At 42.1% G+C, this 20,623-nt stretch overlaps 1 protein-coding gene across 1 annotated transcript in view; it reads left to right on the plus strand.

Moving 5' to 3' along the window:
* LOC126101511 (uncharacterized) overlaps positions 1-20,623 on the plus strand; it is a 936,969-nt gene that overhangs the window by 888,914 nt on the left and 27,432 nt on the right. Inside the window, exon 25 of the mRNA XM_049912155.1 lies at positions 10,311-10,535. Within this exon, the coding sequence (XP_049768112.1) occupies positions 10,311-10,535 (225 nt within the window). The remainder of the gene's footprint in view (positions 1-10,310; positions 10,536-20,623) is intronic.

A 20,623-nucleotide genomic window follows, 5' to 3' on the forward strand; every position in this document is an offset into this window, starting at 1 on the left:
TTCACTGGCGATGTTTTGATATGAGCTCATAAAGGGAGATCAGCATCCCACCTTGCTTGTCTGTTGTGCAGGCCCTCTAACTCATAAAGGCCACTACAACATTTCTCGCCCTGGGAAAAGAATGCACAGCACCACAAATGTCCATAGGAGTGCGGGTGTCCTGGTTGACATCCATAGGTTTGTGCTGTCAGGGGCTGGAGGCAATGATGCAGCAGGGGCAGCTGGCGGCGGAGGCAGCAGCTGAGTCGGAGGCGAAAGCGGAGGTTTCGTCACAGGGCAGTCGTCGACAGGCACTGGCAGCTAACCTGGGACGTCATGGCCCACCAGATGGGGGCGGAAGTGGTTGAGGTGCCAGCGGGCAGCAGAACCATTGGTGCACTGGAGAGATGCCATCACCCGGCCGCAGAGCTTGATGATGATGGCAGACACCCAGGGTGCCCATGGGTGAGAGAAGATCTGCACCCAGACCTACTCCCAAATGCAGAAGGAGTACGCTGGAGTATGGGTGGGAGGTTGAGAAGACTCGGGAACAAGGACAGATAAGTGAGAGTGGAATGGTCGACCATGAAGTTTCTCCACTGGACTTTTACTGGCATGCATGCCAGTGCTATCTGTAGCCAAAAGAGAGGCGCAGCCTCCTCCACTGGGTGGTGGCTCAGCAGCTTATTGAGTTGGATCTCGAATGTCCACACAAAATGTTCTGCCTGGCCATTTGATGCAGGGTGAAACGGGGTGGTGTGGATGAGAGAAATCCCATCAGCAGCACAGAATCACTTAAATTTGGTCAAAGTAAACTGAGGATCGCTATCTGTAATAATAGCTTTGGGGAGACCGTTGACAACAAAGAGGCACTGGAGAATTTTGATAGTCTCAGCAGAAGTGGTGTTCATCATGCAGGGTATGTAAGGGTATCCCGACCCAGAGTCAATCGGGATGAGCCACTAGGATCCATGAGATAGCCCTTCCAAATCCAAGTAGAACTTTCTCACGGAGCAGCTGCATCTGGCCACAAAAAGTATTGGCACAGAGGTTCTGCCTGCCATGTTTGACACGTGTTGCACACTGACACAAGGGAGGCAATATCTTTATCCAAGTTGCACCAATAAAGGTGTCGGCGGACTAACTGTTTGGTGTGGACGATTCCCCAATGGCCAGCGTGGAGAAGGTCGAGGACACGGTGGCACAATACATGCAGTATGACCACCCGGGGAATGTCTGAATCACTATGTGAAAGGATGACACCACTGCGGGAAAAGAGACTGTGCCAATGATCCCAAAAATGCTGGAATTCTGCATCACAGACTTTACGATGGCTGTTTGGCTAACCCATAGTGATTTGGCAAGGGAGAGCTTTCGGAGTATGACCCTGAGCGATGGCCCACCGGATTACATCAGCATCCATTGGAAGTGCTTCCAGATCTGCATCCACGTTCAGTTCCACAAATCATGGGGGAGGTGTCAATCTCATGGCCCACTCCAGGAGGCAGCCGGGAAAGGAAATCGGTGTTTGCATACCTTTCAGAGATGCAAAGTTGAATATCGCGAAGAACTGAAAGGCAGCGTGCTTTCTGGGTGAGCACTGCAGCATCCGGGTGAAACAAAGAAACTGAGGGTTTGTGGTCAGTCTGCAGTGTGGAATGATGATCATAAATGAAATTGTTTAATTTTGTTAGGGAAAAAAACCAGAGCAAAAGCTTCCTTTTCAATTTGACTGTATTTGGTTTGAGTATCAGTCAGTTTTTTGAATGTGAAGGCCACTGGCCTCTCAACACTATTTACCACTTGCAAGAGGGCTGCACCCAAGCCATAGTCCTTTTGCATCGATGGCAGCGATGAAGGGCAGGGAATGGTCCTAAGCAGCCAGACAAGGTGGTCGGGAGAGATCCAACTTGAGAAAGCCTACTCACACACCTCATCCCAAACCCAAAGCACACCCTTGCACAACAGCCCAGTCAGGGGCGCCGAAATCTCGGCAGCATGGTGTATAAAATGCTGATAATAGTTAATTTGTCCGAAGACAGATTTCAGTTGATTCACGTTGGTCGGAGGAGGCAGGTTTAGAATCACCTCGACATACTACTTAGAGGCATATAGGCTGTGGGCATCGATCATGAACCCCAGATAACTGATCTCGCATGCAAAAAAGTCACACTTTCTTTCCAGCAATGCAGGCTAACCTGGGGAAAAAAAACCTGAAACAGCCTATCCAGCTTGTCTGTGGTTCCAAATAACGTTGAAAAATGGTGAGCACACTTGCAATGCCAAACAGTAGGCAGTTGTACTGAAAAGGCCGCATGGGATATTTATGACCAGGATGTGCTGCAATTCTTCATCCAACTGCAGTTGCAAATAAGCGTTGTGCAAATCAATTTTGACAGAAACAGTTGAGCCCGCAAGATGTGTGAGTATGTCATCCACTGATGAGACAGGATATGCATCAGTGACGGACTGAAAATTTACCATGACCTTAAAATCACCACAGAGGTGTAAAGCACTGTTCGGCTTCTCAACTAGCACAGTAGGTGTCACACAGCTACTGTGCATGACAGGAGAAAGGATGCCTTCATCTTGTAAGCAGCAAAGTTCCACCTGGAGCCTGTTTCGGAGAGCAAGGGAGACTGGGCGGGTCTTAAAAAAAATGAGGGATAGCAGAAGGAAGACGTTGAACATCTGCAGTGAAACCCTTCACCCCTGGTGTGGAGAATGAGAACAACGTTTCGAATTTTCTGAGCAACAGGGCAAGGAGGGGATCAAAACCACCTGTACCTCGTCCTGCACTGAAGTCCAAAAATGTCCAAACTCAGGAAGTTAGTAGTGAAAGGAGCGCCAACCACTAAAACCTGAGCGGTGAAGGAATAACCATTGTAGGAGATTAGTGCTGAAAAAAAATGCCATGACTGAGATATGGTGATTACTGAAACTATGAAAGTCACGAGTGTATGGAGACAAAGCTGGTGAGCCCAAGCATTGGTATGTGGCACCATCCACTGTTGAAATGGAAGATGCTGTGTCAGTTTGGAAGACCCCAGGAATATGTGTGACCTCTAACGTAAGGAGGAAATGGGTTCCCGACTGTGAAATGATGGAGAATATTTGTCCATAATGGAATGCAAGGCTTCCAGGTCCTGTGGTGACGATTCATGGTGAGCCTGTGTGTCAGCAGGAAGTGTGGCATGTATGCATTGTTTCCGTGAAGCCTGACACTGAATGGCGATGTGGTTTGTTGGGCTGCGAGCCGTGCACCTTGCTCGCTGGTGGGGGCACTCTGAACATTGATGAGTTTGGACATGATGGAAAATGGGCGAAAGACTTTCTGATACAGCTTATACCATGGAACTGATGAGACTCCCACTCGATACTAGGCAACTGGTGAGCCACGAAAACAGCTGGATAAAAAGACAGTGTTTGCAGCCAGTGAGACTGTTCAAACACACAAACGATCAGCAGACAGGTGTCGAGGGGCAGGTCCTGTAACTTTAAAGCATCATCCCGAACACTCTCGTCTGGTGTGTGAAACACCACATCATGAACAACGGAGAGGCATAAGACTGCTTGCAGGCAACGTTGCCGCACTGGAATTTGCAATCGCGGGAGATCCCTGGAGCATCAAAATCAATTCCTGATATGCCTTACCTGGGGACTTTCAACAAGAAAAGGAAGTCTCATGGGTGGAGGTGTATTTGTGCGCCAAAGTACTTAAAAAGGCAGCCCTTAATATGGGTAAACAAGAGATCTCGAGGTGACTGTTCAGGGTTCAATTGTTGAATTAAGCGATACACCCATGGACCAACTGTTGCTAAAAAAATTGACGACTTTCATTATGGATCCCATGTGCTAGTAAATGTTGTTCCAACTGTTTGACATAATTTGACCATGGTTCAACAGACCTATTGAAAGCAGAAACCATCAGTGGAGCCACATGCAAAGTATTCAATTTACCCATGATGGAATCAATTCTATGAGCTACATCTTCCAACGCTGCGGAGTGAGGGCAATGTTCCGATTTTGTGAGCGCTGCCTAAATCTGCTGTAGAGTTTCTGTCAAGGACTGAAGAAATTCTTCTCAGGAAACCATTTCTACTGGAAATAAAAGTTTTATCTTCGTTGCCAATAACTGTAGTGCCCTGCTGTCAGCAGGAATGAACTAATCGTTACCAATAACTGTAGTGTCCTGCTGTTGGTAGGAAAGAACTAACGACCAAGTTTGAACACATTTTATTTAACTATAATGACTTCTTGCCATGCACTAATTTTCAAACTCAAGAACATCAAGAAACACAATAATTGTTGTGGTGGAAAAAGCCAGATAAAAGTTACAAGACAATGGAAAGAAACAATACCAACCAAAATACTACACTACACAATTCCAAAGTGACGTTACGCCCAGCAAGATACAAATTTCTACAGGAGACTACGGTGAATGTCTACTGGGCTAGAGCCAGCATATTTATCGGCCAGAGCTGTCCTAGCTGTAGGTACACACTGCTGGTCTGACCCTGCTGGCATGCGTATAACACACCGAACACGCTGCAAAACATGAAATACTTCATTTCACTGACTGCTTCACAGCCTGTGCCATATAGATGCTTTCTACCAACACCAGCTTTTTTGAATTGCAGGTGGGAACTTTCCCTGCAATACATCCTATGTTCCCGTAACCTTCCTGGCCTCAACCTTCGTTAGTCGCTGTCCTCACGCATCCAGGCCCTTCCCCAGCACTTCACTGTCTGCCATCCCCACTTTGAAAAACCACAGTACTTCCAGTTTTCTTCTGCAAAAAGTACAGTTCCATCAATAAATATAACACATCAACAGAAGTCAGTGGACAGGATAGAGCATACTACGTTTTTGAATGTATGTATAGATGAGAATCTTAATTGGAAAATCCATATTTTGGATCTTCTAAAGAGACTAGCTTCAGCAACTTATGCAGTCAGAATAATTGCCAATTTTGAGGATATATAAATTAGTAAGCTAATATACTTTGCATACTTTTACTCTCTGTTGTCATACAGAATAATATTTTGGGATAACTCAACATTTAGGAAAAAAGTATCCACTGCTCAAAAGAAAGTGGCTAGAATAATGTGTGGGGTTCATAGTCGCACATCCTGGAGACATCTTTTTAAAAGATCAGGAATTATTACAACAGCCTCACAGTACATTTACTCACTAATGAAATTTGTTCTCAACAACATGGACCAGTTTAAAAACAACAGTGACATACATGATTATAATGCCAGAAAAAAGAAAGACTTGCACTATCCTTTACTCAACCTATCTTTGGCACAGAAATGGGTAAAATATGCTGCTATAAAAATTTTCGACAAATTACCAGATGAAATAAAATGTCTGACAGACAGCAATATTATCTTCAAAACTAAATTGAAATCATATCTCCTTGACAACTCCTTCTATACCATAGATGAAATCTAGGATAGGAATAAATAAATCTATAAATATAGTATGCATTTGTGCCATTTAAGGGAATGGGGAAAATGATGATCATTCCTCACACACAAATAAAGAAAAGATGTTATGTGGACATGTGTCCGGAAACGCTTAAGTTCCATGTTAGAGCTCATTTTAGTTTCGTCAGTATGTACTGTACTTCCTCGATTCACTGCCAGTTGGCCCAATTGAAGGAAGGTAATGTTGACTTCGGTGCTTGTGTTGACATGCGACTCATTGCTCTACAGTACTAGCACCAAGCACATCAGTACGTAGCATCAACAGGTTAGTGTTCATCACGAACGTGGTTTTGCAGTCAGTGCAATGTTTACAAATGCGGAGTTGGCAAATGCCCATTTGATGTATGGATTAGCACGGGGCAATAGCCGTGGCGCGGTACGTTTGTATCAAGACAGATTTCCAGAACAAAGGTGTCCCAACAGGAAGACGTTCGAAGCAATTGATCGGCGTCTTAGGGAGCACGGAACATTCCACCCTATGACTCGCAACTGGGGAAGACCTAGAACGACGAGGAGACCTGCAATGGACGAGGCAATTCTTCGTGCAGTTGATGATAACCCTAATGTCAGATTCAGAGAAGTTGCTGCTGTACAAGGTAACGTTGACCACGTCACTGTATGGAGAGTGCTACGGGAGAACCAGTTGTTTCCGTACCATGTGCAGCGTGTGCAGGCACTATCAGCAACTGATTGGCCTCCACGGGTACACTTCTGTGAATGGTTCATCCAACAATGTGTCAATCCTCATTTCAGTGCAAATGTTCTCTTTACGGATGAGGCTTCATTCCAACGTGATCAATTGTAAATTTTCACAATCAACTCGTGTGGGCTGACGAGAATCCACACGCAATTGTACAACCACGTCATCAACACAGATTTTCTGTGAATGTTTGGGCAGGCATTGTTGGTGATGTCTTGATTGGGCCCCATGTTCTTCCACCTATGCTCAATGGAGCATTTTATCATGATTTCATACGGGATACTCTACCTGTGCTGCTAGAACATGTGCCTTTACAAGCACGACACAACATGTTGTTCATGCACGATGGAGCTCCTGCACATTTCAGTCGAAGTGTTCGTAGGCTTCACAACAACAGATTCGGTGACCGATGGATTGGTAGAGGCGGACCAATTCCATGGCCTCCACACTCTCCTGACCTCAACCCTCTTGACTTTCATTTATGGGGGCATTTGAAAGCTCTTGTCTACGCAACCCCGGTACCAAATGTAGATACTCTTCGTGCTTGTACTGTTGACGGCTGTGATACGATACGCCATTCTCCAGGGCTGCACCAGCGCATCAGGTATTCCGTGCGACAGAGGGTGGATGCATGTATCCTCGCTAATGGAAGACATTTTGAACATTTCCTGTAACAAAGTGTTTGAAGTCACGCTGGTATGTTCTGTTGTTGTGTGTTTCCATTCCATGATTAATGTGATTTGAAGAGAAGTAATAAAATGAGCTCTAACATGGAAAGTAAGCGTTTCTGGACACATGTCCACACATCATATTTTCTTTCTTTGTGTGTGAGGAATGTTTCCTGAAAGTTTGGCTGTACCTTTTTGTAACACCCTGTATATATATATATATATATATTAAAAATCTGATTTCATATGTGTATTTCTTGTGCACTTGATATGTTCCACATCATAACGGCTACCGTACTGTGTGATTGCTCAATGGACTACGCAACCAACTATTATAACACTGCTCATAAGTCTATGTGATCTATTTCCATGCTTTTGGCATCCAGTGATTGTGTTACTGTGCCTGAACTTCCTGAGATTTGGTGAGCACATGTACATATCTGGGGCCAGTGACTTCTGTACCAGATGCTAAGGTGGTTTGGGGTGGTCACAAATTGTTATCCAGCACTGAACTGACCAAGTGATTTGCAGCTCTTTGGTCCATATAATCATTGTAAATGTTTGCAGTAGTCAATAGCAACATTACCAACTTGTTGGCCACAGCAGTTGACTGTGTGGGCATTAGTTTTACTCAGATGGAGGTGCCCGACATATATCCTTAGCACTGTAGTGTGTGAAAAATGCAGCGCCTCCACAATCTTGGCTATGAAGTGCCCCACACATCGGGCACCCACAGTCAAGTACTCTTGCATTGCATTTCTTGCCCACTCTGTGCTCAGGTGTCATGCTAATGGCCTGTACAGGGTCTGCTGACATCCCAGACGAAAGACACATCCAACTCTCCCTTTCTCTTTCATGAGAGGAGCGCTCTTTTCTCCAGCACAGCAGCTGCCTCTAATGTAAATGCTCATAAGTGTATTCCCAGAAAGTACCTACAATAATATCACAGTGCAGTCCTGGAAATGGCTGTCATCATCTAGGAAACAATTAAGGGATGTGCAACATGGCCTTTCAACAAGTATAAAACACATCAAACATGAAAAAGTTATCAAAATACATGTGGATGCGTTAGTTTATTTTCATGTGTTGCACAATGTTTCACCTCTGATTTCAAAATATTTATCCCTCCATTTTCATTGTCCATGAATTTTTCTCAGTGTACTAATAGATAAAAAGCTTCTGACTACTAATTCAAATTGATGATTTCACTTTTCAGAAGAATACAGTAACCACCTAGGTTGGACAATAAGAAACATATCTTCTCTTTACTTCTTGCTTAAATGTGTTTCTTTTTTCCTGTTATTCACTTAAGCTGCTTGTTTTTGTTACATGTACTCAGTCAATTACACTGCAGAGCTTTTGTACACATATTCTTCAAATACTTAATTATTCCTTCTTATCTTCTATTATTATTATTATTTCCCATAGTTTTATTTACTTCTTGATGTATTAAAGGAAAATTCAGTCAAGAAAAATAATAAATTATGATACAGAATTGCTGGTCAGTACTTGCTATCAGGAAGTGAAATGTGTCGTACTACCAACAGACACATACAAGTGACACACTACCTAGATTTTAGAACTAATACGTTATTTGTCAAGGCAGAGAGAGAGAGGTTAAAAAGAAAGAGCAGATCACTCGGACCTCAGGAGAGGGATCCACCTGAAATAAGGGTGAGGGTAGACAAAGATGAAAGGGTATGCCATCTTAATGTATGCTTCATAGACCAGTCTACTGATAGCAGTACCATGTTCTTAGTGAATTCATTGTTCAAGTGAACATTAGATTAACTAATTTTTACAAACTGAATTTTATGTTTTCTTTACTAATTTTATTTCTGATATACTGCTACACTCGTCTTCATCATCATCTTCTTCTTCTTCTTTAGTGCATCTGTCTTATGACAGGCTTCAGATGAAGGCTACCTATTGTGTTCTGTTCAGAGAAATTCCCCTCATATGTTTGTATGTTCATCCTCTTCTAATACCAACCATCATTTTCATTCTCTCTCTTCCTACCTTTGCCTGCTGGGATGGTCGAGCGGTTCTAGGCGCTACAGTCTGGAACCGTGCTGCTGCTACAGCCGCAGGTTCGAATCCTGTCTCGGGCATGGATGTGTGTGATGTCCTTAGGTTAGTTAGGTTTAAGTAGCTCTAAGTTCTTGGGGACTGATGACCTCAGATGTTAAGTCCCGTAGTGCTCAGAGCCCTCTCATTCCTCCTACTTCTCCCTCTTATTTCTTTGTTCCAGGTAAGTTCTATGCAGTATATGCTCCTGTCAAGATTTTTTTCCTGTTTCTGATCACTTCCAATAATCTTCTTTCTTATCTAATTTTCTTCATTCTTAAGTCTGTCAGTTCACTTCACCTTAAGCATTCTTCTCCATAGCCACATATCAAAACTTCCTAAGTATTTGTCTTCGTCTTCTTTCTAACTAACTGTCCATGATTTACTGCTGTACGACATTAGACTCCAAATGTAATATTTAGAAAAAAATTTTCCTTGGCACCATTGGAAATACTCTCTTTTCCATAGATATCGGCCTCTGTATTTCTACTGTACAGTTTCTATTCTGCATCATTAAACTTCTCAGATACAGAAAGCTGTGGTGGCCATACTTGGGGGCAAGACAAGACACCACCAGCTGCCCCCCCCCCCCCCTCCCTCCTGTTGACCTCTTAACTCTCAAGGTAAGGAAAAAATACAGGGCCGGAAGAGGAGCTCTTTTACAACTGCTTACACATTGCCATTAGCCTTCCAAAATATTAAGAACACTCCATACCTCCATGTACAGACCACCGTATCCCCCCCCCTCCCCCCCACCTTTTGCAATACTCTTCCAACATCTTCTGTAGCTGCTCTTCTGAAACTGCCAACAGTGTTTGGTCATCCATGTATTTTATAGTCTTTATCTTTTCATCTTCAATTACAATACCTCTTGCACTCTCCATAGCCTTGCCTATCCAGTCTTGTACATATATGTTGAGCAGCTTTGGTGATAGTGAGCATCCTTGACTTTCCAATACTCATCCCTTCCCTCCTCATTTCCTACTCCAACAGTCACTTTTTTCTTTATATGCATCTCCTTTATTAACATTCTATCTTTCCAATCTATCACACATCTTTTAAAATTATCAGCAGTAAACTCTAACAAACATTAAATTTAACAAGACTAGAAAAAATAGTTGATTTTATTCAGCTTGTCAGAAGTATTTTAAAATTCTAGCTCTCTGTTATAACTTATACAACATTGTATACAAACATTCCGTCTACAGCTGTGTACATTATAGGACTGTTCATATACTCAATTTTTATCTCTACCTTGCAAGCTCTAATAAACCAGAGATCACAACAAGCTTTTTTTGCCGTTCCTATGCAGCGCTTTTTTGCTCAAAGTCACACAAGTAAATCTTATGCAGTAGATGACAGTGGTTTTTTCCCCTTCACGTAGCATTAATTTTTCTGTTGAAGGTTCTGAGGATAAGAGCATCATTGTGTGGGACACGAGGCGTGGACGTCCCCTCTCCTGCCTGCAACTCCAGGTGCCGATCCTATCTTTGGAGATGTCTACAGACTGCTCGAGAATTGCAGTTCATCTCCTGGAAAGCCGGCAGCTTCCCATCATTTGCCTGCATAACACCCCAGCTACTTATGTCAAAATGCCAAGTTATGTTGCTCCTGCAAAAGAGGTTGAAGGTAATGAGAATAATATATTTCAGATATAGAGTATTCTTAAGTATCACCAAAGCAACTATGACAGTCACGAGCAAAGGCAAGCTATGAGGGATAACTGTGAAATCACTTTGTTTTTCATTGGGATGATATAGTACACATCGTGGATGTCCAGTTACATTAAGAATTCTATTATTCTGCATACAGTTGCATAGTTGAATGAATGTTCTTCATGGAATGTCTTGAGTGTTGATCTTAGATATAGTGTTGTCTTGGATTACAGTGAGGTATTATTAGTAATACTTAGCTATTTATAGCTAAAGTTGACTCACCATGTCAACCATTCCACTTTTCTTATACAGACTTCCTGATGTCAATTATGGCATCGTGTGAAACAGCTGATCCCTTGTCTGTTTCTGGTTGACATATCAGATGGCCAATAAAATTTTAAAAGTGCAAGTTGCATATCTGAACTGCTTTGTTCCTTCAGCCAACTATGTCATTGATGTTCCTTGCACTTTGTCTTAACTATTCTAAGCAATGGGGAAGGAAACCTCAGTTAAGGGGATTTTCTCTGACAGATTAAAATATATCACAGTTAAGACTATGAAAAGTTAACTCCATAGTTGTCTATTACTGCTGCCCAGTCTCACTCCTTACACCACTTTCCAAAATGATTGAGAAGTGATGTGCATGGGGGTTGTCAACCACATGTAGAAATTCCTGAATAAAGACAAATGTCTCTTACAAACCAGTACATGCCCAGCATATAGCCAAAGAAATATTATTTATAAATATCTGTGCAATATTTTGTTCAACTGACATGTTCCACACCATAATGTTTGTCTGAACTGTGAACAGTGGCACATGTAACTAAATAAATAAGTAATGGTTGGAATATGACACGGAATGTCATTGATCTAATTTGGAGGATGTTCAGGGAGATGACATTTTGTGAAATGTTACCAAAAGTAGCACTCTGGCCAGTGCCTGGGATTTAAATGTGGTATTAATAGCGACTTTAACATGACCAAACAACATTCATGGGTGGAGCAATTATCTGTTATACATGAGAGAATGCTGTGCTTAAAGGAATGTCAACAAGTGGATTGGATGTTCTTAAGCAACCCATTTGTGAAAGAAATAGACGAAGTGGCACATTGCTAACAATGTCATAGTCCAGCTCAGACATTTATGTCAGTTTTTGAAATATTGTGTACAGAAATAGTAACCACCTCAGTGGTCAAGTGGTAGCGTTACTGCCTTTGGTGCAGAAGGACCTGGTTTCAGTTCACAGTACCTTCTCAGATTTTTCTGGGATAGGGACATATGGAATAGGATCCACTCAGCCTCATGATGCCAGATGAGGAGCTGCTTTTATAAAAAGCAGCAGCACATCATTGGGATTCACCTACTGCAATAAGGGCTGAGGGACTGGCAACTTACCAGTCAGACAACCCACGATCATGAATCACTCATCGTACTGCCTTATAGGCAGCAGTTGACCAGTTGGAACAGGCCTAATGCCTAAGTATGTGATTGGTGTTTACATTTACAAAAATATTTACATTAACCTGGCTGGACATCCAAATGCATCTTTCATTCACTATGATGGGAGATAATCAAATTTCTGTCCCTGTCCTGTCCTGCTTGTCTACACGATTTTTGCACCTGCAGCTTTATTTAAACTGTACATGCCAATCTTTACAAAGAGTGTCTTTGCGGACACAGCAAATAGATAAGAGAAAATTGAGAAAGTGGAGGCAAGTTGACCAAGCCAACAGACACTGCTACATTAGCTGCAGTGGTCTCCAGTCTGCAGAGGAGGTTTGCTGCAGTGAAGGAATGAAACTATCTTACCATCACTTTTGTCTCTTTGGACATCATATCAGTGGAACAAGAAAGGTTAAGGAAAACCTTACCATTTCTATGGCTCCAATGTTCACGCAAAAACTAAATAAATTCATTTTTCATACAATGAGCTGAGAAACCCAGCACTGTGTGGCATATTTATTTACAGCTCTGCCCAAAACTTCGTGCATATGGAATTTATTTTGGTCTTATAAATCTTGTGTGAAGCATTTGAATGAGAACAGATGGGGACACAAATGAAGCACTTGTTTGCTTCACTAACACATGAAACCAGGTAGAGCTGAGGTCCATGCCTGCAGCACGTGGTGCCTGGGCTTGTGCTTTTTTATGGCCTTGCATATCATAAGCTCACCAGGAATTTTACATTTAGAAGGGAAATTATAAATTGTTAGGAGCAAACAGGATTCAGCATAAAAAAACTCCCTCACATTTGCCACTTCCCATCAAAGTTTCTGCATCTATGATGTTACACTGGACAGAAGTAACTTTAAGCCTCTGTGAGTGAAGGGTTCTGAGGAACGAGGTTCCATACATATGATGCTTTCCATAAGAGTTAAGTCACACCATGCTTTCAGAAGGAGTTTACAAAGAATGAATTAAACCTTCATTGGAATCTTGAGACAGCGTAGTCCTCAGTCTTTCAGCCTTCCACTGTATTCAGAAAGACTTGACCATTTTCTAGGTATTTTTATTTGTAAAGAAAATGAAATCAAAATGTGATAAGTAGGGACCAGAATCAGAGAACAAACTTAATACATCCGTTTGTCATACCAAATAATATAAATAAAACCTGTTTAAAGAAGCAGAGCAATGTCGTTAAGTTTTTATACACAAAGCAAAATCAGCAAATCTGTATATCCTAACCAAGTAAATTCAGTGTTAGATTGTATTCATAAAGATAAGGATGTAGCACTTAATTCTGTCACTGAATTAAACTTCTGAAAGTACATCTGCTGCCACCAAGGTCAAAAACATGTAACAGCACCATCTACTGGTTCTTTGCTGTACTATGAAACTAACAGCATCATCTATTGGTTCTGACCTATAAAGTCAAGTAGACTGTCTCAGATGAAATTTAAATTTACAGTACTTGTCCGTGTTCCAATTTTGATGAAATAAAGCCTACATGTTACCCCAAGGTAAGCGCAAGTCATCTGTGAAAAAGGCAAAACCCAATAAAAATTCACCCAGTATTTTTGGATATTAATGTGTTTAGCAAACAAACAGACACACATGATGCTTTTAGATAAAACTTTAAATCACAATGTCTTTTTTTCTTCGTAATCCAACTTTGATGAAACAAAGCATATACATTGCTCCAAGCTTTGTTAAAGTTACTTGTGAAGATCCTGTGAAATCTGGTACTTATGTCAATTAATATATTCACACAGACAGACATAATGGTTTGAAGCATTATTATTAGTTAGAAGTAAGGCATCTAAGCTGTTAACCTCAAAATTTCCAAATCAATTGAAGATGTCAAAACGTTCTTCTTTCCAAAGGCTATAGAACAATTTTGCGGTGTGATGAACACTTGTAACACTGTGCATACTCAGATACTTACATATTTTTGTTCTTTTATTAATGAAATGATATCCTTTTTTAGCTGTATTCTACACTCTTTGAGTAGATAAATGTAGCAATATTTTGGAGTTAAACTTTTTACAATTAGAGGCAGGACATGTACTCAATATGAAGGGCAAGATAGTAGTACTACCCTCATTTCCATATCAGGCAAAATATTTCATTGTAATCCATAATATCATAACATGTGTCTCATATCACTACACCCCTCTTTTCAAGGTCTCTGGAATGATGTTACAAAAGTTTCACAGTTCCTTAAAAAGAAAAACAACTGTACTTGCCTCGAAGCTTATGTTTGCCTTAGTAGATAAGAAATACAAGCTAAACTCTTCAGTGTAGCATCCTTTCTTGGTAAGGTCTTGGGCCCACAGTATTGTAGGAGAGTCTCTGAAGTGTTTTGACAAAAATGGAGAGAAGGGCAAGTTGTAATTTTGTGGCAGCCTGTGAAGCATACTTTCCTAGTTAGCTGTCCATCAATGGCAGAAATCTGGGTTTGACTCCCAGTGGCAATCCTCATTTGCAACTTGTCACATATCAAGATGACCGCAATGTGGAGGAAGACTTTTACAAAGTACTGCAGTGAAATCTTCTCTGGCATGAGTGATGGAAACTCTAAACAGAACAAACTATGGAATCTCTTTTGTGTTAGACCTCCAACATCCATCTATTCAACAATGGCAGTGCCTCATACACACTACTTCTACACACAAAAATCTACCTGCCTGGAAGCTAAACTGAATTTTCTGCTATATCCGTTATTGTTTTCCTTATTTTGAGTGTTAAGAGTCCATATTAAATATAAAACCAATTGTAATACATGTAATAATGAACATAATGATAAAATATGAATAGCTCCTGGTTTGATGTACCATGGATCCTTCAGCCCTTTATCTTACCAGAGTAAACAGAAGCAATGATATCTTCAAAAGAGAAGAAAAATACAATCTCCCTCAACAGCCTTTCCTCTCTGAGTAGGTGTTTATGTGCACATTGTGCTACATCAGTCCCACAGGTTCAAGACATTGAGAGTATTACTAATACTCTAGATCAATACTTTCAGCACAGCTCACATTTTGCGTCTATACACCAGTCCATTCACAATTACTGATCTGTCATGTTGCCTATTGCTACTGCTGCCTTTTGTCAGTAAGAATATTGTTAATTTTTCTGATACTGTGGCCACTTACCAATTTGTTTCTTCAACAGCAAGAAAAACACGTGCCAGGTGAAGCTCCCTGAACTTTCCACAGCTATAACTGGAAGTAGAACTGTGTGGGGCAGTTGGCAGACTTCAAAGGATAACATCATATTATGACCCACAAAGTCATTCAGTCTCACTCATCAGGAGCCACCCAACAGTAGAATAAAACACACTATAAAAAATTGGGAGCTACTGACACTTTTAAAGTGTAACTTTATTTAATTACGCATGAAGATGACAGCCATCTATTTAATCCATGTATCAGGGTACAGTTGCCATATTGTCACTTCAGACACTCCTTTCTGTTCCAAACAGTGAGTTTAAAATACGAGGGAAATGATGTCACATATGTGCCACATTAATAAAACCTTCAAGCAGAAAATGTACTCAACGATATTGGCCTTACAATGCTTTTAGCAAGAGTATACCATTACTGAGATGAGACTACAATCCTATTCCTCTGAGTACATAATATGAAATATCATTCATCAGTCCTAATCTTCCTCACTATAACCACCGTTATCAGCATCACTTTTTGTCTCAAATTAAACACTAGCAAATATAAATAATTTTTTTTCACTGGTATTACATATACCAATGTTAGCAAGAGTACAGTTTAAGCTGGTACACAATACTACACATACTGCTGAGCTGAAACCTTATGGCCCCCTGCTTCATAGCATGTTGGTCAACTTTTGGAACATGCCACTGATTTGGAAAGTCCTCGGTAGGTTTCAGGATGAATGTGGTACTAGATGTCAAACCCCATAAATTAGAGACCAGTGGTTAGCGGGCACAGTGTCAAGAGAAATATTCGATTCAAGACATCAGCTATGACCAGTAATGTACTGTTAATGGCTTCTGTGATGTCACGATTTGGTACATACTTTCTCAGTTTGGTTGTTAGTTGACAAAGTCAATGAAAGTGGAAGCAAAAAAGCTGGTTGTGGTAACAGACTAATTTGTAACTTGCCTCGCTTGAAAAATTCACAGCATTATAACCATCATATCATTTATATCTCACCCGTTTCCTCCATCACAGATTTTTGTGTCCATGACCACAATGGAACAACACATTTTACCTGACATTCTAGTGAAGAATAATGCATTTAATATATCACTGAACATCGACATGAACAACAGGTAAAGTGGAGACCTGTTCACACAAGGAAGTAAGAGTCTCTTCTTGACAATAAGAAAATAGGAATCCCTGCTTGACAGGTCCACTGTAAAGGTAACACTGCATCCCACCAATAGGAAGTTTGCTTGGAGTCAAGCTCAATCACATGAAAAGGAAGTTTCTCACAGTGTCTGTACACCCAGAGGCCCAACAAGCCTGTAAGCTTGCTGTGGTGGCACTTGATGATGGTTGGCTAGCTCGAAGAAGGCAAGGCAGGCAGCTTTGAGTGAAGCCACAGTTGGTGGCTAGTGGTGGCCACACTTGACAATGGTGTAGTGGCTCAAGGACTTTATGGAAAAGCTGAATGCGACAAGGTTGTGGTCAGTGGCAAGCTGTGACCCCGTGGGCAATGGCAAGGCAGCTCAGGAATCATGCTGCAGGCAAAGTTCTATGACTCCGTGGTCAGCTTGTGCTGACTGCAACAGGTGACAGCTTCACTGTTCGCAGAGACGGAATGCGTCCAGGGTTGGCGCTCAGCTGAAACAGGCAGATCACGGGCTGAATGGCTAGTCATATACACACCTGGTGGAAGCTTACATTATCAAATTCCAAGTGGCACAACAACCTGTGTAGGAAAATAGTTCTGTGCTTGTGGCTCAACCTGGGGTGAGGTTCAGATCTCAGTGTTGTGCGAAGCTTCCTGTAAGTCTGCTGGCAAATATGTGTATGTCTACCAGCAATGGATATGGAGTCTTCCGTCAATCCAGTGTTTCTCACAGACAGCCAAGTTGGGCAGAGGACTGGGGATGGCAGATTGTATTGTGGTGCAGCCAAGTTTCCACGGGTATACTGCATATGGCTGCAGTACTACTCCCCATTATGGGTCAGTTGGTGAAGCCATCTGGATGCCAAGAAAACCATAGGTGAGGGGCATGTCCTGAAGGTGTGACATATGGTGTGGCTCTTGTGCAGAGACAACGAAGAGGCTGCAACAGCATTGGCGGCATTTAGGAGTTACTGTTTGAACACCAGTGGCTGCCTGAGCAGACCAGTGGATGATGTCTATGTTGTGCAAGGCCCTCTCCCTGAAGAAAATGAAGGTGCAAAGGATGTGAGATATAAGCACCCAGCCAGTGCTGTACTCCCTGCAGGAACAAGACCAGAAGTGTGAGAGAGAAGAGATGTCACGATGGGACAGAACCCACACGACACTGAGAATGGCGGTGCCTGCAGAATGTTGGGTGCCAATAACCGATGAAAACATGGCTCAGCTATTGTGATATGAGGGTACTGAGTGAGGGGAGAACCTTGTGGACAACAGTCCCTTCAGGATGTCACTCTTCAGTGGATCCAATGACGTGAGCAGCTGAGAGTCTGACCACGTAGACAACAGTGCATGTTGTTTGACATGTGTCCGCTGCCTGTGGTATGATGTGATGCAGTCCAGTAAGGCTCGCAGCTGCAGAAAAGTGGTGATGCAAGCTCCAATAGCTAACCTGCAGGAGCAGATGGCATGAGCCTGGGACTGAGAAGGAAGTCCAGTTTGCTGTGGGTGTATGCACAAGGCCAAAGAACTGCCAGAGAAGCTGAGAATGATGGCAGTGATTGATGTGAAGGAGTAGCAGTGCCAAGGATAGTAAGTGAAACACAGGAGGTAGATAGGTGAGGCAGTGACTTGGATGGGGCTGGGTCAGTGGTAGAAGTGGCCGGACTGGAGATAACGGGGCTTGTGGTGACAGGAGATAAGCTGGTGTGTCTTTGGCAGGGCGCCGACGGATTCGATCAGAAGATGATGGGCTGGTGTGACAACAGCAGGGCTTTGATGGACTTACCCAGATAGTGACAGGCCAGTGGGATTTCAGAAGGCAACTGATGGGCTCGGCCAAAGGCAGTGCAGGGTGTCACTGTAGTGCAGGAGGCAGAGGTTTAGTCTAGAAAACCGTCAGAAACACGATGTGCTGGCTGTGATGGTGGAGGCATTCCTTCAGTAAGAATGAAAAATTTATTTATTATGTCAATGAATACCATCACAAACAAAAGGTAGTGTGGAAACCTGACCACACAGTGAAATAAGAGTAATTGATTGGCTACAAGAAAAAAATGTGTCAAAACTTGAAAATATGAAAATAAGAGGCACTGAATGAAAGGTCTGCTGTAATGGCAACATTGAACAAGGCAATGGTGAGAGATGAGCAGTAGCTGCATATGATGACAGGTGGGACGCTCGAAGAATCTAAGATAGACAGCATCCAATGAAGCCATGGTCAGTGGCAAATGGCAGCTGCACATGGCGGCACCATAGTAGTTCGTAATGTGCATGGAGAAGCTGAATCTGACAATGCTGCAGTTGGTGGTAAGCAGTGACAACACAGGCAGCTCAGGAAGTGTGCAGCAGGCAAGAGTTCTACGAGGTTGTGGTCGGCAGTGATGGCTCATGGAGATGTCATGTGTCCAGGACTGGAGCTCAACCCAAAAAAGCTTATTACTGGCCGAGCAGCTGGTTAAATACTTATCTGGTGGAAGCTTACATGATCGGTTTGCAGGCAGCACATGACTGATGTAGGAAAATTGTTCTGTGCTTGTGGTTTCCCCTTGGGCAAAGTTAGTGCCTCAGTGTTGTACAGAGTTTCCTGCAAGCCTGCCGCTAAATAAAATTATGTTTACTGACAGTGTACACAAAGTTTTCCATCGATTTGGTGTTTATCACCAATGGTCAAGCTATGGAGAGAATGGCATCAGCAACTGATTGTGTTATGGTACCGCTGAATTTTAGACCTATGGATACAATACTGATCAAAGCTGATGGCTAGTATTGCACATCCCTCTTTATCTGTGGGCACAGAGATAGTGCTCAGTACCATCCGAGTTGTGTTCCATCAATTTCAATTTGTGAAAATTTTTTGGCCAAGACATCAACTATCATGCTCCTTAAATCACTGTGGTATAGTTCTGGTCTTGTGACATAGACAGTTATACTGCAAGAAGATGACATCACTTTTGAGGAAGACATCAAGCATGAAGAGATGCATATGGTTGGCAATAATTTTCATGCAGTACACAGTGTTTTGGTCTTCATTTACTATCACCCCCCCCCCCCCCCTCCCCCAGTCATGGGGAATCACATGAATATCACCAAAGCATGATACTTTCCCCCATTCTGGCACATGTCCATGGCATGGCACAAGCATCAAGCAGCCATATGTGCGACAACACGGTATATGCATGCAACTATATACCTGGTGCAACAGGAAGTGTGATTCTTATGACCAAGCAACACATTTCCATTATTTCACAGTCCAATGTCAACAATCTTACACACACTGCATTTATAATTGACAATCTTGTTTGGTCAGCATGGGAAGTACATGGGTCATCTATTGTGAAACCCCATGTTCAATGATGTATGCCGAATGGTATGGTCTGAAACACTCGTGCCCACACCTGCACTGTACTCTTGTCGTCAGGTCTGTCACAGATTGCCACCTGCCCTTCTTTACAGAACAGGTAAGCCTCTGACACCCACATTTTGTGATGCAGTGTGAATGTCTGACACCTTGCCAACTGCTAACAGTTTCACCAAGCTTCAGTCAGCTTCCATAGGTGCTCACAAGAGTAGCTTGTGATCTCCTGATTGGCTTTATTGTTTCTGATGCAGTAGTTCCAGATGTTGGGCCATAACAATTTGCATTTTCTGCAAGTCACTGTTTCCTCATTTGTCCCCCGTATCATGACTAGAATGATTACAAATTCATTTCATGCTCCACTTAATTTACTTTCCTTATTGAGCCACATGCCTTTAACATCTGATAGCATTAATCTTGTGATGGACAATGGTTGTGATGTTTTGACTTGCTGTTGTATTTCCGTAATAGTATGTTGAAAAAGTTACATGAATTGGGTGAAGTGTAATCCTAAAACATTTGCCATGCAGTAGCATCCAAAATATGTAACCATAATTTTTCTGAGCATCCTCCAGACTACAAAACCAAATGTATGACATTTGGTCTCAGAATTTTTAATAGTTATTATGACTTCTCTCAAGTCCAACAGTGCCTCTTCTTTCATGTCCTCAGTGCCTGTTGATGTGAAAAGTGCACAGTCACAGCTCAGCTCAGCTCAGCTCAAAGTTCAGAGTCCGCATCAAACTGTAGATCCCCCTAAATAACTGTGTGGGTGAGTCAGTTCAAAGGTAAAAAAACGTTAGTGCCAAAATAGCTCTAATAACATGAGTGGAGCACTATAGTGTTCAAACCAACTTAGGAATTCATTACAGCTTATTTTTTTAAAGTCTGAAACTAAAAACACATTTTTTGTAACATATAACTGAAATAGACT

The sequence above is a fragment of the Schistocerca cancellata genome, chromosome 9 (assembly GCF_023864275.1).
Source record: "Schistocerca cancellata isolate TAMUIC-IGC-003103 chromosome 9, iqSchCanc2.1, whole genome shotgun sequence".
Classification (NCBI taxonomy): Eukaryota; Metazoa; Arthropoda; class Insecta; order Orthoptera; family Acrididae; genus Schistocerca; species Schistocerca cancellata.